The 15,159-nt window shown below is 36.0% G+C and overlaps 1 protein-coding gene across 2 annotated transcripts in view; it reads right to left on the bottom strand.

The window, feature by feature from the left end:
• The window catches only part of SPAG16 (sperm associated antigen 16), a 1,079,093-nt gene that overhangs the window by 559,681 nt on the left and 504,253 nt on the right, over nt 1–15,159 (bottom strand). For both annotated transcript variants that reach the window (XM_070771730.1, XM_070771724.1), the window contains one exon: nt 12,030–12,173. In XM_070771730.1, the coding sequence (XP_070627831.1) occupies nt 12,030–12,173 (144 nt within the window). The remainder of the gene's footprint in view (nt 1–12,029; nt 12,174–15,159) is intronic.

The raw sequence follows: 15,159 nt of genomic DNA, 5'->3' as shown, positions 1-15,159 counted from the left end.
TGACTTTATAGAGCTTCTCCATATTTAGCTGCTAAAATAATCAATCTGATTTTGGTATTGACCATTTGGTGATATCCATGTGTAGAGTCATCTTTTGAATTATTGGAAGAGGGTGTTTGCTATGATCAATGACTAACTCTATTAGTCTTTGCCCTGCTTTATTTTGTAGTCCAAGGCTAAACTTGCCTGTTACTCCAGGTATCGCTTGCCTTCCTACTTTGCATTCCAGTCCCCTATGATAAAAAGGACATCTTTTGGGGTGTTAGTTCTAGAAAGTCTTTTAAGGCTTCATAAAACCATTTAAATTCAGCTTCTTTGGCATTAGTGGTTGGGGCATAGACTTGGATTACTGTGATACTGAATGGTTTGCCTTGGAGAAGAACAGAGATCAGTATGTCATTTTTGAGATTGCACCCAAGTACTGCATTTCGGACTCTCTTGCTGACTATGAGGGTTACACCATTTCTTCTAAGGGATTCTTGCCCACAGTAGTAGACATAATGGTCTTCTGAATTAAATTCTCCCATTCTAGTCCATTTTATTTCACTGATTCCTAAAATGTCAACATTCACTCTCGCCACCTTCTGTTTGATCACTTCCAATTTACCTTGATTCATGGACCTAACATTCCAGGTTCTTATGCAATACTGTTCTTTACAGCATCATACTTTACTTTCACCACCAGACACATCCACAACTGGGCACTGTTTCCACTTTGGCTCAGCCTCTTCATTCCTTCTGGAGTTATTTCTCTGCTCTTCTCCAGCAGTATATTGGGCACCTACCAACTTGAGGTGTTCATCTTCCAGTGTCATATGCTTTTGCTTTTTCATTCTGTTCATGAGGTTCTGTGACATAAATCATAGCAATGTTTTCTTAGATCAGTCTCCCAAGGCAATAGAAATAAAAGCAAAAATATACAAATGGAACTTGGTCAAACTTGCAAGCTTCTGCACAGCAAAGAAAACCATAAACAAAATGAAAAGAAAACCTACAGAATGGTTGAAAATATTTGCAGACAAAGCAACAAACAAGGGCTTAATTTCTAAAATAGACAAAAGCTCAAACACCACAATAACAAAAAACAAATAATATAAAATGGGCAGAAGACAAAAATAGATATTTCTCCAAGAATAATTTTTTAGTATACCAGAAACTAATACAACGTTGTAAATCAACTATACCTCAAATAAAAATATGAAGTAATGGATGTCACTACCAAATTTACAGAATTAAAAATGATGCAGGAAACTAGAAACAATGCAACAATAAATATGGAAACAGTATGACAACAAATTAAGTAGTCTAGGTGAAATATTAGGTCTTCCCTGTAGCTCAATCAGTAAAGAGTTTGCCCGCAATACAGGAGACCTGGGTTCGATCCCTGGGTCAGGAAGATCCTCTGGAGAGGGGGATGGCAATCCACTCCAGTGTTCTTGCCTGGAAAATCCCATGGACAGAGGAGACTGACAGGCTACAGTCTGTGGGGTTGCAAAGATTCAGACATGACTGAGCAACTACCACTTACAGGTGAAATGCAAACATTCCTCTAACTTAATTAGTAATCAAAATCATTCCTCAAAGAACAGTCCAGAACCAGCTGGCTTCACTGATGAATTCACCAAATATTTCACGAATTAACACTAATCCTTACAAATTCTTCCAAAAAAATAGAAGAGGAGGGAAACTTCCCAACCCATTCAGTGAAGTGTGTGTTATTGTGATTCCCAAACCAGACATCACAAGAAAACCACTACTTGTATCTCTAATGAATATACATGGAAATATCCTCAAGAAAAAACTAGCAAACTGAAGTCAGCAACATTTAAATGAGTTTCTAAAAAAGGAAACAAATAACAAGCACTGGAGAGAATATGCATAAAAAGGAACCTCCTACATTGTCAGAGGGAAGGTAAATTGTAACACCCACTATGTCAAACAGTATGAGGATTTCTCAAAACATTAAAAATAGGACTACAATATGATCCAGCTATTCTGCATTTGAGTATTTACCTGAAGAATATGAAAACATTAATTCAAATAGATATATTCATACCTATGGTCACCGCAACATTATTTACAATAACCAAGATATGGAACAATCTAAGTGTTCAATGATGGAGGAATGGATAAAGAATATGTAGTATATACATACAATGGAACTCTTCTCGGCCATAAAAATGTGTGTGAAAGCTTACCTTTTGAGAAAATATGGAAGGAAATTGAGGGTATTATGCTAAATGAAATAAATTAGAGAAGTACCATACCATTTTATTTGTATGTGGCATATTAAATAAATAAACCAAACAAAAACACAAAAACAGAGAACAGAATTGTGTTACCGTAGAGGAAGGGAGGTGAAGGAAGGGTGAGATAGGTACAAGGGTCAACTGTGTGTTGACAGATGAAAACAATTTTTGGTGGTGAGAACTCTGTAGAGTATATAGAAGTCAAAATATAATCTGTACACACGAAGCTTATATAAATTTGATTGTAACAACTTCTGCCAGGCTTTATGAAGGAGAGATTCTTGAAGGTCCTTATTCTGGTATTCTGGAAGTTCCTCTCTTAATTATTAAACTTCTGACTGAAATTTATCCTCATTGCAGTATTATTCAGAGAAAATTTTATATTTTAGGGTTTTTGTGTCAAACGAAGGACTAATATTAGGTTTTAAGTGGTGACATAATCTCAGTATAACAAGTGGTGTGTATTGAGTGTGTTTGCATGTGTATGTTAGTGAGAATATCCCTATAATCACACGATACTACTAAGTATATAAGAGAAAGTTGCCATATTCCTGGTCTATTATTTTAAACTTTGTTCATTTTAATTAAATAAATGTTTGCTGATTCTCTATAATGTTTCAATAGGTAAGCTATGTCCCAAGGATACAGAGATACCCTTCCCTAAATAAACTTATAATATTCCTCAATTTTTTTTTCTTGCTATAAAGAGACAGGCCAGTAGACCTGGAGAAGATACTGGTTTCAGAAGAAACCAGATCTTGACCAGAATCTGCCAAACACCAACAGTGCTACTTTTATCAAATATTTACTCTGAGCCCAGGGCTGCTAAATGTTTTGAATACATTTTCTTAGACATTCTTCACAAAAACCTTATGAAGTAGGTAATCTGAATTTTCAAATGAGTAACTGAGGCTCTCAGAGATTAGACCTAGCTGGTGATTTGTCACACTGTCCCATGAAAACAAGTCTGACTTTAGAAGGTGCTTCTTATGTAGAACCAGATCCTGCCACTTGCCTGAGGAGAGCCCTCAGCAGTCTCTCCAAGTTTGCACTGAGCTGTAAGACTATGGGAAATTTTTACTTTCTTAACGCTTTTCTCTATGGTGACCAGTATTATTTTTAGAATTAGACAAAAAAAAAAAAAAATACCACTTAAAGTAGCATGCTGTTATGCTTAGCCTCTTCAGGTGAAGACGAAAAACTGTATTAAGAACTATATTAAGAAGCATAACATATATCTCTTCAAAGATTACAAAGTAGAATGATATTATTTAACAGTTACACCTCAAAATTATCTTGGTAGAAATCTACTGAGGTTTCCAGATTATGAAAGCATCTGGAGCTCAGAACATCACAATCTTAGGGAACTGGTACATGAATCCCTTCGTTATGTTTTGGAATGTGAACCCTGGGCTTATGTTTATAGAAAATAAAATGGTTAACCATGCTTTTATTTTTTAATAACTAAATTATATGCTTGTCAAAGATCTTTCATACTAAGGTTTTAGGCACTGTAAAAACACATGAATAGTCAGCTTGTACCACAAAAAGAATATCAGGGGTTTTGTAGAGGCCCATTTATTCACAATACATAAATCAGCTTATATGGATAGAAGTTACATTTAACAGGATGCTGTCTGTTCTATTTCTGCTTCAGGCAGTGAAATCAGGGGAAAAAAAAATGCAGCACTATGAATTTGTTAAATCACTAATCCCAATCACTTTCATTTTATAGAGGTATCTGGGAAGATATATGCTGCTTCACATAATAAGCTGTGGTCAAAGAAAAGAAAATGCAACCTCAAGCTTCCAGAGAACTGAACATTGTATTTACACTCAAAATCATGTTACTGTCATGGAGCAGTTACCTGGTATAGGTTAAGACAAAATATGTTTTATTAAGGTAGTTTTATCAATCTTTTACTATTAATCAGGAAGTTGATACACAACTCTTTTAGTTGCTCAGAGCTAAATGGACCAATAATAATACATGTCTGTGAATAGAGCAGGTCAAATATTACACATTTTACATTCTTCAGAAACAACAGAAATATTTTATTTTTAAATACTTTAAATTCAAATATGTTCAATGAATAAAAGATAATAATGGGTAACATTTCTTGAGCATATATGTTCCAGGGAACAGAACTAGTGTTTTTCATATGCCTTAATAATTAACCTACAAAGTAGGTATCATTATTATACCCATTTTGCAGATGAGAATACTGACACGACTAGCAAATGTGAAGCTAAGATTCTCACTTTAGCAGTTTAGAGCATGTCTACCTTGCCACAGGACTATGCTTAAGGTTTCTGCTTTTTGGCATTATACATTTCACTCTTTCAACAGTGCAAAGGCAGTGGCAATGCACATTCTCTACATTATTCTACCCCCTCATCATTTTCAGCAACTCATGAATCCCTTTCATCAGTCTACCCAGTAAACGGAAAGGGTGCTTTACCTTACCAATGTATGATCGCCATCTAGTGGTAAAAACTTAATCATGATTAGTTATCCATGTCATTCCTATTAACAGTGTCTTTTTTTTTTTTAATTTAATTTAATTTTATTTTTAAACTTTACAATATTGTATTGGTTTTGCCAAATATCGAAATGAATCCGCCACAGGTATACATGTGTCCCCCATCCTGAACCCTCCTCCCTCCTCCCTCCCCATACCATCCCTCTGGGTCGTCCCAGTGCACCAGCCCCAAGCATCCAGTATCGTGCATCGAACCTGGACTGGCGACTCGTTTCATATATGATATTATACGTATTTCAATGCCATTCTCCCAAATCATACAGTGTCTTGATAAATAAGTTGTACTAAGGAACTTACAAACTTAGATTGAAACAAAGCCAATTTCTACTGTAAACAATAGATGGCAATCATTTATTTGTATATAATGTTATTTTGAAATGCTATAGCCTTCGTAGTAAGAGTTTTAAATTGCCTTCATTTTGTATAGTCTGTATAATATTTGTATAGTGTTTATAGTTAAAAGTTTTCCATATGCCTTTTATTTCTTGAGTTTTAAATATGGTATAAAATGTCAGTGTTTATTTTTAATAAAATAAAACCATTACTATTTTTAAAAAATGTGGCTAACCATTACCGTGTGAAAGAGATAAAAGTGAATGTGTTGGTCACTCAATTATGTTCAACTCTTTGAGACCCCATGACTGTAGCCCATCAGACTACTCTGTCCATGGAATTCTCCAGGCAAGAATACTGGAGTGGGTGGCCATTCCCTTCTCCAGGGATCTTCCCAACCCAGGAATCGAGACTGGGTCTCCTGCATTGCAGGCAGATTCTTTAACATCTGAGCCATCAGGGAAGCCCTTACAATTATTGAGAATATATATACCAACTGCACAAGTAACAAGGCTTGCATAGATACTGAAGACTTGGACCAAGAGGCCTTGCTCCTGTTTTGATTGTAGGTATTTTAGGTACCTTGCCTGTTTGGTTTTATGTTCCCCACTTTGCCCTATTACCTGTGAATACCATTCCTCATCTGACTCATCTAATGCCACAGTATCCCCCTGCCAAGTCTTCTTAGTTCCCAGCTGTTCCATAATTCATTCACCTTATCAACTCCAATACGTGGGGATGAACAATATTTGTAGACATATGTGTCTTAAGTATAGATGCTAGATTTTTATCCAACATAAAGCAATTTTCAATGTCTAACTATTAGTAATACTTATGAAAGTATGTCCTCATAGCTGAATCACTTATATATTCCACCCTTTTCAAGTATGAATCTTACTTGGTCATTGTACACTGATTTTTTTTTTTAATATACAATTTCCTTTTCTGCATTCTCTTTAAAAGTTTTGCATCAATAACTGTGAAATGGGGGTATAATTGTGGTGGGATTGCTACACTTAATCAATTTAGAACTGTTTATGCTGTATTTGTAAAATTAGTAACACAGTTCAATTTTTTCTTGTCTTCAGAAAAATCAGTGAACCTAAAAATTAACTGATTTCTTTTGTCTTTTTAAATAAAGGTTTTAAAACTTAGTCATAAAACTGAAGAAGATGGGAATGAAAAGCAGAACTTCTAGAACTCAAATTTGTTCTTTGTTATTAATCTAGTCTGGGTTTTTGTTACATCTTGATTCAGTATTGGTGATCAGATCAGATCAGATCAGATCAGTCATTCAGTCATGTCCAACTCTTTGTGACCCCATGAATCGCAGCATGCCAGGCCTCCCTGTCCATCACCAACTCCCAGAGTTCACTCACAATCATGTCCATCGAGTCAGTGATGCCATCCAGCCATATCATCCTCTGTCGTCCCCTTGCCCTCCTGCCCCCAATCCCTCCCAGCATCAGGGTCTTTTCCAATGAATCAACTCTTCGCATGAGGTGGCCAAAGGACTGGAGTTTCAGCTTTAGCACCATTCCTTGCAAAGAAATCCCAGGGCTGATCTCCTTCAGAATGGACTGGTTGGATCTCCTTGCAGTCCAAGGGACTCTCAAGAGTCTTCTCCAACACCACAGTTCAAAAGCATCAATTCTTTGGCGCTCAGCCTTCTTCACAGTCCAACTCTCACATCCATACATGACCACAGGAAAAACCATAGCCTTGACTAGATGCTTATTTTCACAGAAATCTATTATTTTATCAAAATTCCAAGCATATATATTTTTTTTTGTTTCTGCATATGTGGTTTTAACTCTTTACAAATTGCTAAGGTTTTTATTTATGTTTCCTACATGTATTTTTCCAGCAATTTTTGAGTTATCTACTTGTTTTATTATAGTGGCTTATTTTTTTAGTTTTTTTTAAACCCTTTTTATTAATATAAATTTACTCTTTTTATTCTAACTCATTCATTTCTACTTTCCATTTATCCATTCTCTGCTTCTGTATATTTGTTGACCAGTTATTCCTTTTAATTTAAATAATTCACTTATTTTCTTCTTTTCATTTAAAGATAAAGCTTTTAAAGGGACAAGTTTTACTCTAAATGCATTTCCGGTTACATCTCATAAGTTTTATAGTATTGTATTTGGGATTGTTTTATCAGCTAGGTAATGATATTATAGTTCTTTGACCCAACATTCATTTATTTACTTTTTAACAATTCAGATTTTATTGTATTTTAGTTATGGATTTGCTATTTTCTTTTATTATTCAATCTTGCTCACAAATTTTAGTTTGTACATTTGTTATTTTGAAGAATCTATTTATGTTCAATCTGTAGTTTAAGATTTATATATTTTTAAAAACTTAATGATTTCAAAAAATCTATAATCTCTCTTCATGTATAAAGTTTATGATGATGAAGTTCAATCAGTTCAGTTCAGTTCAGTCGCTCAGTTGTGTCCGACTCTTTGTGACCCCATGAATCTCAGCACGCCAGGCCTCCCTGTCCATCACCAACTCCCGGAGTCTACTCAAACTCATGTCCATCGAGTCGGTGATGCCATCCAGCCATCTCATCCTCTGTCGTCCCCTTCTCCTCCTGCCCGCAATCTCTCCCAGCATCAGAGTCTTTTCCAATGAGTCAACTCTTCACATGAGGTGGCCAAAGTACTGGAGTTTCAGCTTTAGCATCATTCCTTCCAAAGAAATCCCAGGGCTGATCTCCTTCAGAATGGACTGGTTGGATCTCCTTGCAGTCCAAGGGACTCTCAAGAGTCTTCTCCAACACCACAGTTCAAAAGCATCAATTCTTTGGCGCTCAGCCTTCTTCACAGTCCAACTCTCACATCCATACATGACCACTGGAAAAACCATAGCCTTGACTAGACGAATCTCTGTTGGCAAAGTAATGTCTCTGCTTTTGAATATGCTATCTAGGTTGGTCATAACTTTCCTTCCAAGGAGTAAGAGTCTTAATTTCATTGCTGCAGTCACCATCTACAGTGATTTTGGATCCCAGAAAAATAAAGTCCCTCACTGTTTCCCCATCTATTTCCCATGAAGTGATGGGACCAGATGTCATGATCTTCGTTTTCTGAATGTTGAGCTTTAAGCCAACTTTTTCACTCTCCACTTTCACTTTCATCAAGAGGCTTTTTAGTTCCTCTTCACTTTCTGCCATAAGGGTGGTGTCATCTGCGTATCTGAGGTTATTGATATTTCTCCTGGCAATCTTGATTCCAGCTTGTGCTTCTTCTAGTCCAGTGTTTCTCATGATGTACTCTGCATATAAGTTAAATAAATGAGGTGACAATATACAGCCTTGACGTACTCCTTTTCCTATTTGGAACAAGTCTGCTGTTCCATGTCCAGTTCTAACTGTTGCTTCCTGACCTGCATACAAATTTCTCAAGAGGCAGATCAGGTGGTCTGGTATTCCCATCTCTTTCAGAATTTTCCACAGTTTATTGTGATCCACACAGTCAAAGGCTTTGGCATAGTCAAGAAAGCAGAAATAGATGTTTTTCTGGAACTCTCTTGCTTTTTCCATGATCCAGAGGTTGTTGGCAATTTGATCTCTGGTTCCTCTGCCTTTTCTAAAACCAGCTTGAACATCAGGAAGTTCACAGTTGACGTATTGCTGAAGCCTGGCTTGGAGAATTTTGAGCAGTACTTTACTAGCGTGTGAGATGAGTGCAATTGTGTGGTAGTTTGAGCATTCTTTGGCATTGCCTTTCTTTGGGATTAGAATGAAAACTGACCTTTTCCAGTCCTGTGGCCACTGCTGAGTTTTCCAAATTTGCTGGATATTGAGTGCAGCACTTTCACAGCATCATCTTTCAGGATTTGAAATAGCTCAACTGGAATTCCATCACCTCCACTAGCTTTCAATATATACTACTAAAGTTCAATATATACTACTAAATACACTTGCTGTTAATTTCTCTAATTCCACTGAAAGTTTGTTTACTTGACAGATTAACAACTAATTTGCTTTGAAGTATTTGACTCTGATGACTATAATTTTATCAAAATCTAGTATTTCTAAGAGCTTTATTTTATATATTTCAATATCATCCTATCTGATCCTCAAGTGATAATTAGTTACCCTCCCAGTTTATTTTTTTCTGTCACTCATCTTTCGCCTGATATTATCATGACCGTTGTATTTACTGTTTATGTATTGAAGATGTCCATTATGACAAGGAAAATAGGATGACTAAGACTGGTTCGAGTCACTCGGTGAATATCACACTCTCATATTAAGTAAGTTTGATCCGTAAAAGAAATCTGACAGATGTTACTGTGACAGGAGAGACAGTGGCGTCAATGTCATAGTAATCAGGAATACATCTAACTGGAAGTTGTAGAAAATACTCAACTGGGGACAACCACAATCAAAAATTACAAAGAAAATGTCCAGGTTTATTTTTCTGTGTGAAGAGCAGAGGAATTAGGCAGGCAACAGTGTATAATATGTCTACTCTGGACCTCTTCCAAGGGAGTAACATCAAACTGATCACAAAAATGGGCTCTGAGGAAGACTATGACTGCATGTATTCATCAAAGATCCAACTACAGATTAGTATCACATTTGAATCAAATTTATTTTATATTTGATTCTTTGATTATAGATAAGTATATAAAGAGGAAAAGTATTATCTTTAACAAATTATTTTTTTACTGACTAAATTATCTAAGCAAAAATAAAAATCAAGTATCACAAATTTCAGAAAGCAGGAACTTCAACAGCTTTTAGACATAAATATTATATTCACATATATGCATATATTTATATATAATGTATGGTTTTCAGTGTTGATTTACATACATTAAGCATTGTAAAATGTCTAAGGCCTGAAATATAAACTTGAGAAATGGTCCCTACCCCAAATAAAAAAAGAGCTTTTTTATTGTTTCTAATAAACATTCATTATTTTTGTCAATTCTGCAAATAGAACACTCGTTATTCATTATCTCTCACTTAAAACACATGTGGCTAAATGTATTTTCTCCCATTATTTTTGTCCCACATGCACTAGAAAAAAAGCTGCATTTTACTAAAATTCTACCAAAGAAAGTACTAACTGTAAACTCATACTATGAGTGAATAATGATATATTTCACCTCATTTTAACTTCAGTAATTGACTGGAAAAGTAGGAATATCTATTAAAAGGACCATGTGCTAGTCAAACACTAATAAGAAAATGTCAGAGTCACAGGTTGTCATGGTGACAGGATATTACGGAAATCTGATTAGTATGCCCAGCAGCTGTGTAAGTGATACACTACACTTCTAATTGTGCTGTCTCTGCTTGCAAGATGGGCTTTATGTTCCTGAGAGGTAAGAGATGGTGCAGATCTGTTTATCCAGATATCAGGTATGGAATGCATTATACGTTTAAAAAATTAAATCCAAACATCTAGAACTAAAGCTGTATTTTAAGAACACTTTCAAAATTTTTTTTGAAAAATTAGTTTACTCTTCTAAGACACAAATTTTTGAATAATTTAGTTTACTCTTATTTTAATCTAATTTCACTGACTTTCATACTAAGGATAAGACAAAGATGCTTTTTTAAAAAAAGTTCTGTGCAAACAAAAAATAAAGTTCTCCAAAGAACAAATTTTCCCAATGGTACCATTCAGAAGTTTCACTAAGAACTACCTGTCTCCAAGAATAATTAGACCAGAAACTGTTAGAAAGAGCCAGATGCAGGAGTGTTTAAAAATGTTAAGCATTATGATGATAAGAGAAGACCACTGGGATTAGGGATAAGAGTTGACCACAAGCAACAGTAGGCAGTCCTTCTTGCCACCAGAAAAATGTGTATGTGTGTTTCGTTCCTTCTGTGCCCTGGTTCTTTTGGTACAAAAATTAAGTGAATCTTGAAAATTATAGGGCTCCATGCCTTCAGTTCTGCTTGTTCCCTTTTACATCTTAAGTATCATTGAATTTTTAAAGGAGTTGATCACTGCCTCCTGATCCTTTTTGGTAGATATCTTAATTCTAAACAGAAAACATACAAGATTAACAGACGCAAAGTAAACACTGCTATGCATTATTGAAATTCATGTGCCTTGTCAGAGTTTATGAGGACAAAGAGCGTTTCTGAAGCTTGTCCTGGGAAGCTCATTACTCTTCTTAAATGCATCAGCATGTGGATTAAGTTTTACATGTACTAAATATCAAAAGCAATCAATCTAAAGTCGATATAAGGAAAGCCAAAGGAGCATTTATCTACATGTTTCAAAATTCAGTGGTAGAGGTGGGGTTGCAGAGAGGAAAGTGGCAGAATAAACTTCCAAGTTTCATTTATATAAGACGAGTTAAGTCCTAGAGATCTACCATATACCATAGAGTGCACAACTAACAATTCTTAAGGAATACTGAAAAATTTGCTAAAGAGGGCAGATCTCAGGTTGTGTGTGTATGTTCAGTAGCTCAGTTGTGTCCAACTCTTTGTGACTCTATGGACTGTGGGCAACCGAGTTGCTACTTCTTCCCCAGGGGATCTCCCCAACCTAGGGATCAAATCTGAGTCTCCAGAGTCTCCTGCATTGCAGGCAGATTCTTTACCACTGAGCCAATAGCAGTTACAAATCTTAAGTGTTTTGAGGATAATAATGATGATGATGATGATAAGATAAAGTGGATGGGAGGAAACTTTTGGAGATGATAGGTATGTTTATGGTATAGACAGCAGTGACAATTTCAAGGAGGTATACTTATCTCCAAACTTATCAGTTGTATACATTAAATATATAGCTTTATTTATACTTCAATAAGTGGTTTAAGAAAAAAAAAAAAAAAAAAGACAGCAGAATGAAGACACAGAGTAAACAAGTGCATTCCTGGAGAGATGAGAGTAGCTCTGAGAGCTGTGTGCACTGACCTGGGATGGAAGCAGCAGTTTGAAAGCCAGTCAGTGTGGCCCAAGCCTGTGAGAAGCACGTTGCCTTTGGGGAGCCCCACCATCTTCCAGACACGGTCCTCCCCACAGGAGACAAGGAGGTCTTTGTGAGGGTGCATGATGATGCTACACAGGGAAAGAGAAGAAAAGGTTTTTAGGGGAAGGGAACAGTGAATGGCTTCATGTGGAGAATAAATGAAGTGGCAGTAGTTATCCACTTCGGCCAGGTAGGACAGCTACAGAATGCTGGGTCAGAAGTCAGAAGAGCCAGGTTCAACCTCCTGGCTAGAGCCCTAACTTATACCTTCCTGAATGTCATCAACCTAATTAATTTCACAGGATCTCACATTCCTCATCTGAAAAATGGGATGGTTGATTTAGGTGAATGCTCATATCTAATTCTGGCTTGAAATAATAGTTCTGGTTTTTCATTCAGGGAGGAGAAGTTATGCCAATGAAAATTTGGTGTTCAGACATTTGAACCAGTAGCCACGCTTATTACAATATATAAAATCAAACTTCTTTTCAGACTGTAGTATATCTTAACTCAGATACTATCCAGGAATAGATCATAAATCATAACCACATTATCCTAGTTCTGTAATAAATTCTATAAAAGAAACATTAACTCCATGAGCTCCTATCTATGAAAAGCAAAGGAGCTCAAATTCCACACTGATATGCCACTTAAATTGGCTTCAGTCAAGGCACAGTACACAAATCACAGTAATGAATTCAGGATGCAAGAGGCAATTCCCACTCTATAAAGGCATAGAGGGAACCAAGAAAGAAGTATGTAAAATTAATGATTAACACATTAAGCAGTATTACTTGAACCAGACTATGATTGTTGTGGCTATTTAAATATTGACACTAAACCATTTGAAACTCAAGAGACTAAAAGGTTAATGTCTCATATTTTATCTATGGCAATACTTTAATCTTATTTATATAGTTTCATCTGTGCCTTCCAATGTAAAGGGAACAAATGCATCCTGTGTTAAGCACGTATTAAAATACCAGCCTAAATATTAGCAGCAAGTGGTTCAATTTCAACACAGCTGTCTCACATCAAAGACATAATGAATTTACTTGCATGTATAATGAAGTGAAATGAATAGGGACTTAAAAATAAAAACTACATATTCATTTCTCCCATAGCCCATTGTATGAATGACATTGTTCCTTTCCTCTGCAATATAGACTTTAGGAAATCAATTTCCCAAAGAAACCATGGTCTCAGTCCATACCTACATGAGTAACTCCAGGGCTTACACGAAAGCACACCTTTTCTCATTTTGGATTCCTTCCAAGAATATCCTTAAATCCCAAAATTCTGAGCTGAAAAGTCATGTCCTTCCATTAGGCCTATCCAGTTTTGGAAATATGTTGGGGTCAGTCAGTGCTGGAACTATTTAACTCACAGACACATAACTAGTGTGAGCAGAGCTTTCTTTTGAGTGAAAAAAATTCCCTTTTCTCCAGCACTTTGCTGCTCAAAATAAACAAGGTAGAAGGGAAATTATTCATTTTGTAATCCATCATAATGTTCGTTTGTGACTTTCAGAAGGCCAATTCAGAGAAGGAATTTATCACAGCTCAAACTGGGGGGAGGTTACATTTATAGAACTTAATTAGAAGAAAAATATGATGAGAGGTTAAAAAAAAAATGTCAGGTTGAAATGAATCCTACATTAAAGCACACATAAGAAAGCAAACCAAATACTTGAAGCTCCTGAGTGTGATGTATGTTGGTCACAGACACATGCGCACTTGACTAGATGATAAATTACCCTCTTTAAGTGAAGATAACCAAAATCACTGACGTCTTTACAAACTTTGAAAGATGTTTCCAAAATGACTTTTGTGAGGGGAGCTGTTTGTAGAAGTTAAGGAAACAATATAAACACAAACCTGTTGGTGGTTGATCAGTTTGGAAGTGTTTCTCCAGGCTCTATTGAACCCTTCTTCTTTGCAATTCCCTCCACACCACCTGAAATGAATGTGAACTGAACCTACTAATCATGCTCTAAGGCTTCTTTGTCTTGTATCTCTTTTCTAGCACTGTCTCTTTTTAAAATATCTCTTATCTACATATGACTTTTTTCCCCTAACCATTCTGGATTGGTTTCAGTCAAACATCGATATTCTATTCTTTAAAAAGTATAAGGTACTTTGTCCATTAAATGATCTTTACGTGATTAGACATAGTTCCAACATGTATAGAAGGAAATATACTATTGCCTTCATACGTTTGTGAGTTGACGAAGTAAATGCACTTCCTTCATTCTAAGTGAAGGACTTAGACACATAATGAAAACTCAGTGAATATCATCCTAGTGCAGAGACAGAGACTTTGAAACCAGCCTGCCTAGATTTTAATATTGGCCTAGAACTTATTGACTAGCAAATGACATTCAATCTCCACAGCCTCAGTTTCCTTATCTGTGGAAAGGGGGAATATTAAAAGGGTGACCATAAGGGTCTTGTGTTGTAAGGACAAGCTGATACATGGAAAGTGGTTGGAACAGCATCTCAACATGGCCAGCTTTCTGTAAATATTAGCTATTATTATCACTGTACATTATTGCACTTCACTGTAGCCTGGCCCTTCATGTCGTTAACTTCTATAATCCACACATGTCTCTTATAAAGATCATAAGTAGTAAATTTAGTCTTTAAAACTGTAAAAATTTAGAGAAAAATGATGTTTCCATGTGGTTTTGAGAGACACCAGACTTTACTATATTTTTTCTAACATTAAATCCTCTGCCAAAAGTGCAGGCTTCGCACAGAATACTTTCACACACAAACATAAGGAAATTTGCAGTGGTTTCTTTCATAATACAGATTTTAGGAGTGCACTGAGGGGTATAGAGGAGAATATGTACACAGTGACCCCTTCTCCCTGCCTTCGTATATACAACCAGCATCAAGTAGTTGCTGGTCACTGGAGATGGCCTCTGCTAGGCCCTGGACATGCCGAGATGAAGACGGCATAGGTCCTGTCCAAGTTTTGTCCACAAATAGGTGTCTCGCTTGTAACATACCATAAAATGACTTTCCTTTTCAAGATGTCTTCCCAAAGTTCTAATTAATAAGAATAATGAGT

Source organism: Bos indicus, chromosome 2 (genome assembly GCF_029378745.1).
Source record: "Bos indicus isolate NIAB-ARS_2022 breed Sahiwal x Tharparkar chromosome 2, NIAB-ARS_B.indTharparkar_mat_pri_1.0, whole genome shotgun sequence".
In the NCBI taxonomy this organism is placed as follows: Eukaryota; Metazoa; Chordata; class Mammalia; order Artiodactyla; family Bovidae; genus Bos; species Bos indicus.
The sequence above is the reverse complement of the archived record's forward strand: the minus strand, read 5'-3'. Positions and strand labels throughout refer to the sequence as shown.